A 7836-nucleotide genomic window follows, 5' to 3' on the forward strand; every position below is an offset into this window, starting at 1 on the left:
AAATGTACTAGCCAATGGCGATTATATTGCCAAGGTGTGCGTAGAAGGCTACTTAAATTCATTTTGGGCTACCAAAATCTGAAGAATTTCTGCCCGAAGGGCTACCAGCGATTTTGAAATTTTGCGATCCCTGCCTAGGATGGCTTGAGGGTGAGTAATTCATGGGCTAATTTTCATTTTTTGGTGAACTAACGCTTTAACAGTGTATGTTGAACTGAGGGCATCGGTAGTTCCAGCCTTCTCTTTGATGCACCCCTTGGCCACAACTGCTGTCACATTCAGAACTTTGAGAAACAAAACATATCCTGCTTCTCATACCCAATGGATTTTCACATGACCTGGTGAAAAGCTCAGTAACTCGCCTCTTTTGCTGTCTCTTTGACTTGTTTTCTGCATGTTTATACTGTTTTTAAAGAAGAGGAGTTCCCAGCTCTTCCTAAATGCTTGGGTATATTTCAGCTACTCTCAGATGAATGTCTATTGGAACTTGCTTTCACACACATTGTGTCCATCTGCCTGCTCATGGTTACTAATATAATTCCACTCTAGATTTATTTCTATCTGCTTTCTTTTTTTGTTTCGGTATCTTTTTCTTTAAAGGGGGAAATCACTGCTGGCAAGATGGGTTTTTAATGAAACCTGGCAGTCCATGCAGTAGAAACTTTATTTATTTTTTTTTTAAGTTGGTGCTGCTTGACTAGAGAAAACAGAAAAAGGGCTGTGGTGTTCACTTTTTCCAAAAACTACAACACCCATGATGCAATTTTGAATTCGGCACCTCCCCTTTGTCGATCCGACTGACAAATGTGCGAGAATAATTGGAATGCAAAAATATGGAAGTTGCATCTGAGGTTTTAACTAGTGATTGACCGATATTGATATTTTATATACCGATACCAATTATTTGCATGTTTATGTCCCCAATAACCGATATGCAGAACCGATTTTTATTTACTGTTATAAAGTAAATAAATGATTGAGTGAAGTAAGTCCATACTTCACTTTGGTTTTTCCTCCTTTCAGTCATCTTAAAAAAAAGTGTTGAAAATTAGCAGTCTTTCATGTTAAATTTAATCTTCATATTACAACAATTAAAAAAAACATTTTATTTAAAGCATCAGCAGCAACTAATATTAACAATAAGCAAAATAAAAGTAGAAGGTTTTCAAATGGAGAAAATAAATAAAGGAAAGGAGTCATATCATCTTCATTTTAAACTACAGTTTTAGTAGGTTTATAAGCTGTTTAATAGGCTAAAGAGTGAAGAATAATTCACTGGATAATGTTAATTCACTGAATAATATTCTCTGGAATATTGAAATGTAACAAAACATCGTATTTTATTGCATTTCTCAACTGGCATGATTTTTTTATTTACATATATATATATATATATATATATATATATAAATAATGTAAGACATTATGTGACATTGAACACTAAAGGCATTTAAAAAAACATTTGTGGCTGAATGGAATGTGTTGTATGAATGCCATGTGTAGAGGGGTCCAAAAGCTGTCGGTAGACTAGTCTAGCATAACCGGACCTTTGACTGAATGGCACAAGGTCTGGTCCACGTCTAAACTTTTTCTGGCCAAGAACTCCCCACATTGACAGTGCATATGCAATTTATTAATTTTACCAGCTATGCTTTAATTATCATGCTGACAGCATATTCATGTGGATGTCTATGGCCGTTTGTGTCGTATCCCACACAGTTTTATTTTAAGCATTCCAGCATGTTTGTGCAAAAAATTGCAAATAACATAAAAATCATGTCTTGACATTGCTGCCTCTTTTGTTGGTCTAAAGATTGCATTGAAATCGCAGGGATTGCATCACTATGGTGACGTCATTGGGATTTTGAGACCATTGCTAAGTAATTCCACCTCTCAGTACAGAATACTCTCAGTGCTAAATGCTGAACACTTTCTTTCACATTAAAACATGTCACTCTTGTAAAGTGCATGTCCTTGGTGTTGGACAATTGTCAACTTGCCATTCTTTTTTTCTTTTTTTCTTGCAGTGAATTCCAGGAAATCATAGAGGTGTAATACAAATGTATTGTTGGTTTGTTTGTTTGTTTGATTACTTTTGTCCAGTTTGCAAGGCATAGCCATAGGATACTAGTTATGTGCTAAACTGCTTTAAAATGGAGGAAAGCTGTTAACGTCACTAATTGTGGTGGTGTGTCAAAAACGTGTTAATGATGGTAATTCCAAGGGGTCATGGAATCTCAACATTCCTCATCGGTCCCTTCCTCTCATATTTCACGTGAATCCACGGCATGCAGATTTTCTGTAAGTCCACACGGCCAGCCTGTAATATATCTCAAAATTGTCAAAATATTTTAAAAGTGAAGCGCATTTACTTGATTTAAGTGCCTTGATTTTCAGTAACCGAGGCCATTTCTGTGAGGCTCCTTAAGGAAATGAACACCGTCAGAACATTCAGAAAGAAAATCAAAAGCCATGCATTAGACATTTCTGATTAAAATCCAATTGAAGTCTGACGATTATTAATTTGGATACAAAGATTTTTGGAATTATGGGCTTATTTTACTAACTGTTTGCAGGTTCCACAGCTTCCCTGGAATTCTTTTCATAACCCTGCTGTTATCTGACACAGACGAAGAGAAGGGTCAAAGCACACAGACAGTCCTACTGCGCACCTCAGGGCAAACAGGGGTTTAGCTCAAGGGCACGGTGACAGGGATTTGAACCTGGAATCCTCCTCTGCTTTAAAGCTCTTCCCAACATGCCATCAACCAATGAGGGAATCTGTGATGGAAAAAGCAGCAAAGTTCTTTGATTAAAAACCGATGCAAAAAAACTAACAGCACAAAAAGAAAGTTAAAATCCTCCAGATAATGTTTAGATACGCAAGGCATTATTCATCGTAACTAAATTTGACCTGATCATTTTATCCAACCAACCAAAAAGTACCATGGTACAACTATGGTTTTTGAATCACTAAACTAGGCAATGCAATGGTGTTTAATGTTACACTGTAAAACCGAACAGTGAAATGAATTAAATGAAATGAGTTAACTTCAGTCAAATATTAAGAAAGTTCATTGGACTTAATTGAAATAAGTTCTGTAAATTTTAAATGTTGTTGGAGTAAGGTGAACTTAAAATTGTGTTTTCTAGTTCCCAGCATGCTTTGCATCAGACAACAAGGAAAATAAATGTAGAAATTAAGTGTTATTTTGTGTGTTTTTACACAAGATTAACATAGAGAGACATAAGTTAGTACTTAAATGTTGTTATGTTAGGATTTGCATAGGTTTTTGTTATGTTGGTTTTGTAGTGTTACTGTTGTGGTGAAGAGTAGAGCCTGTGGTTAGGTTGAGGATGGACAGCAAAACTTAAAGACTATTTATACTGCATGTTGTTTCACTATTTACATGCAAGTATTGTGAGTCTTTTTGATAACTACATTAGTACGTGCCAGTGTACTTGCCAGTGTGCTGTTGCTAACTAGCACTTAACTATAAAGATCTGAATGAATGTGCTGTTAATGGAAGCAAGTTGTATATAATTATCATTGTGATGAGTGAGGTGGGATCATGGAAGCGATGCTTGGCTTGGCTCCCATGGCTCTCAGCCCCGCCCCACTTGTCATACAAATTTTAAGCTCTACTAACTTAAAAAAAAATTGAGTTTGCTTACTCAAATATTTTGAGGCAATACGTTTTTTTCAAATGTTTTGAGTATTCTTAACTTACCAGGTTTTACAGTGTACTACGTAAATAGTGCATGAACATAGTGGTCTTTCAGTACTGTGGTACTTAGGGCCCTATGAAATCTGTTTTATTTTTCTCAAATTCTGTTTTAATAAATCGTTAAATTGTATAACAGAAATTACATTATTATGGCCTTATAAAATCAGTAAATTTTTTTTCCCCCATATTTCAGTTTTATTATTTTCAAATTCAGTGTTTTCTGTTTCAGTTGTTAAAATAAATTTTAATAAAAACATGTCTAAACAATTGAATTCATACAATGTTAACTATTTTATTTTATTATTAAAATACTTTTTTTTTTTTTTTTTTTTACAATGATAGGGCCATATGAAATGTTTAATTCTTTTAATTAATTTTTATTTGAGTGTGTTTCTGGATTTAATATTTAATTCAAATCATACACTACAACATATTCTATATACATGTGTCCAATCTGGCTGAGGTTAACCTGAAACCAGCCTAATTTTTCAGTACCAGTATTTTCAACATCAAAAATTCACAGGGATACAGAGATTATTTCAATGAGATATTTATGTAATATGTAAAAATGTAAAAGTAAAAATGCCCCTCCCCGCGCCCAAAACGGGTTGCCTGTGGATGAGAATCCAAAACAAGGACTGGTGGGAGGTTGTCCTGCTCCACTTCACAGTTGCCGAGTGAAAGGAGAGTTTTATAATGACCGGACACGCATTTATACAACACTTTATTCAAAAGGAAGAACGCTCGTTCTGCGCGTTATCATTACGCTATTTCTGCGTCATTGCACATGCGCAGTTCTTTCAGTTTCGGGGTTCAATCCGATCGAGTGTTTACATGCACTCTCAATCGTATTAGAAAAGGAATAAACCACCCCCTTCAATCCGATCGAAATTTCATTCCGATCGAGCTCAGTCGGATCGATTAAGGTGTTTACATGAAGGTTTTTCAGTCCGATTGAGCCGTCAATCCGATTACAAATGGATTATTTGGTTGCATATAAATGTAGCCATTGATGTGGTTCATTAAAAGTGTGAAAAGTGATTTGTGCAGTATCGAGTGTCCTACTTGTGTTTGTGGGCCGTAGGGCAGGCCTGCTTTCTGCTGTGTGGAATGCGTTTATGGGCTGTCTCTTCCTGCAGTGCCTATATTACACACATTTTTGACTTGGGGTGAGGAGATCAGTAGCTGTTGACTGACTGAACACACGTTCATTAGCGATCTCAGGGAATGCTCCAGATTCTTCAAATGTCCGTCCGCACAGCTTTGTTTGGCCCAATGCGAGTCTTTCTACAAAATAGTTTTTTTGCACACGTGCTTCTAGAAACCCAGAAATACATGAGGCATATCGCTCAGTGTTGTGAAAAGTAGCAAAAGCAGCTTAGTTATTATAACGCCTCAACTCTGTTGTGTTGAGTTTAATATGTTGTTTTTTGTCACTGGCCTGTTAAGGACAAGTTCTCCAAAATATTCCTGTACGGCACAGATTTTAGGTGGTTTCAACTCTGACATTCGTTCTCTCTGTATTCCCGTAGGATTACCAAGCCCCTGACCTTTGCCGACTGTGTGGGGGATGAGCTTCCTCTGGGCTGGGAGGTGGTGTATGACCAGCAGGTGGGCGTCTACTACATCGACCACGTCAATAGTAAGTTGCGCTTTTTAGTTTAGTTTTTAAATGTCATATTTGACACGTTACGACATCTGGTCAGTTCTGTTAAACTAGAGCTGTCAGTGAGTTGAATTAATTACACGATATGCTGTTTAATTAAACAGTTGGCAAATAATCACCTAAAACAATATTTGCTGAGAAAGTCCTCCAAATTACATTCAAAAGCACAATTCGCTTTCAGAACGTGGATAATTAAATGGTGAATAGCCTGAGTTTTACACACACACACACACACACACACACACACATTATAGCGAGTGCATTATTTGAGACACTACTATGAAGCAATAATAAAACATGGTACAATGTCCAGAAATCGTGGTAGATGCATGATCACACTTTAGTTTGTAGGACCAGTTCTCACTATTAACTATGACTTTTGCCTCATTTAACTCCTACTTTGCTGCTCATTAATAGTTAGTAAGGGAGTTGTTAAATTTAGGTATGGGGTAGGATTAAGGGATTTAAAATATGGTCATGCAAATTCAGAATAAAGCATTAATATGTGCTTTATAATTACTAATAAATAGCCTGCATGCTAATAAGCATCTATTTAATAGTGAGAATTGGTCCATAAACTAATGTGTTACCACTTTTTTTGTATGTTGTTCTGTCTTTCAGTCTATCGCTCATTCTATTGCTCTGTCTATCATTCTGTTTGTCTGTCTGTATGTCTATTGTTGTGTGTGTGTGTGTGTCCGTCCGTCCATCTATCTGTCTGTTGTTCTCTTTCAGTCTGTCATTCTGTCTGTTGTTTTGTGTGTCTATTGTTTTATCTGTCCATCAGTCTGTTCATCATATGTATGTTTATTGTTGTGTCTGTCAGCCTGTTTGTCTATCATTTTGTCTGTCTGTTCTAATATACCATTAATGTTGATATCATTAATGGTTGATATATGTGCTTCTTTGGTGACATTTTTATGGTTATCGAATACTTATTTTTGGAGTGCTGTCATGGGTTATGGCTTTAATACTGTGGTTATGTTTCTCTCACCCAGAGACAACCCAGATAGAGAACCCTCACACACAATGGCGTCAGGAGCAGGAGCGCATGTTAAAAGAGTACCTGGTGGTGGCACAGGAGGCTCTCAATGCTAAGAAAGAGATGTATCAGATCAAACAGCAAAGACTCGAGCTGGCACAGCAAGAGATGCAACTCTTCAACCAGCTCACTCAGGATGACAACCGTTCAGTCACCAGCTGTGAGACACGCATCACATCTCACTTTAATCACACTCACATTACACACACTGCTGATTCAGCCGTCTAACAACGCAGCAGTCTATTAGTCATATTGTGTGAGCTTTTCAATGAAGTCATTCTTACTCTAGGCCTATTTCAATGTCACTCATTGGCTGCAATCTGTTCCTTTCCTCACTCGTACTTCCATGGCCTCCTCCCTTCCTCCTCTAGTCCAGCTCACCCCTCCTTTTCCCTTCACCTTCCCCTCCCTTTCCTGCCACCATTCATCAGTTCTGCTCTCACTTCCTGTTTCTCATTAAAACATTTTAGCGCCTTTATTCATACCCATCACTTAGTCAAATGTACATATTTTTGATTTGTTTAGAAAAAGTTGATGATATAAAATAATAAGGGTATTATTATTATTAATGGTATAGCCATTCATATTGTTAATATTTAAGGGATAGTTCACCCAAAAAGGAAAATTCTGTCATTGTTTACTCACCCTCATGTAATTCCAAACCTGTGAGTTTCTTTTTTCTGCTGAACACAAAAGAAGATATTTTGAAGAACGTGGGTAACTAAACAATTGACAGTAGCCATTGACTTCCATAGTATGAAAAAAACTATGGAAGTCAGTGGCTACCGTCACCTGTTTGGTTAGATCAGGGGTGTCAAACATACGGCCCGCGGGCCGAACACGGCCCACAGAGGTGTCCAATCCGGCCTGCAGGATGATTTAAACAATATTATAAAATAATAAATAAAACATAATTTTGAAAAATTTAATTGTGTATTCGCTACAATATTTTACGTTGAATTTAAAGCGGAACAAATGGCTCATTTATGACACCTAAATGCACGTTTTAAAGCAGCGCCAGAATCTCGAGCAGCACGAGGATAATATGATGATAGCTGCATTGTAACTGATGCTTGTGGGGAAATTTTCTGGTGATTTTAAACATGTCCAAAAGAAGAAATTTGACCTGGAAGTGCGGACAGGTTATTTAAGGAGAAATGGAAAGAAAGTAATCTCAACGCCGACAGGTATTTTTAATCACAACTCGTGGCTGTGGTAAATGTGTGCAATATTAAACGACACTGTGACGCACTGGACAGCTTCGCATGGAGAAAGTAAATGAGCGAGGAGTGTGCGATATTTATTGTGTACTAATATCCTAACTGTTCTTTTAATGATGTGCGAGCTGACATTTTGTAACTTTGCAAAAAAAAAAAAAACACATCATGAGAGTTTTTCAG

At 36.9% G+C, this 7836-nt stretch overlaps 1 protein-coding gene across 2 annotated transcripts in view; it reads left to right on the top strand.

Moving 5' to 3' along the window:
* LOC107591161 (protein WWC3-like) overlaps window positions 1–7836 on the top strand; it is a 57648-nt gene that overhangs the window by 25213 nt on the left and 24599 nt on the right. For both annotated transcript variants that reach the window (XM_016280214.1, XM_016280213.1), the window contains exons 2-3: window positions 5261–5370; window positions 6393–6596. In XM_016280214.1, coding sequence (XP_016135700.1) covers window positions 5261–5370; window positions 6393–6596 — 314 coding nt within the window. The remainder of the gene's footprint in view (window positions 1–5260; window positions 5371–6392; window positions 6597–7836) is intronic.

The sequence above is a fragment of the Sinocyclocheilus grahami genome, unplaced genomic scaffold (assembly GCF_001515645.1).
Source record: "Sinocyclocheilus grahami isolate Dianchi unplaced genomic scaffold, SAMN03320097.WGS_v1.1 scaffold138.1, whole genome shotgun sequence".
NCBI lineage: Eukaryota > Metazoa > Chordata > Actinopteri > Cypriniformes > Cyprinidae > Sinocyclocheilus > Sinocyclocheilus grahami.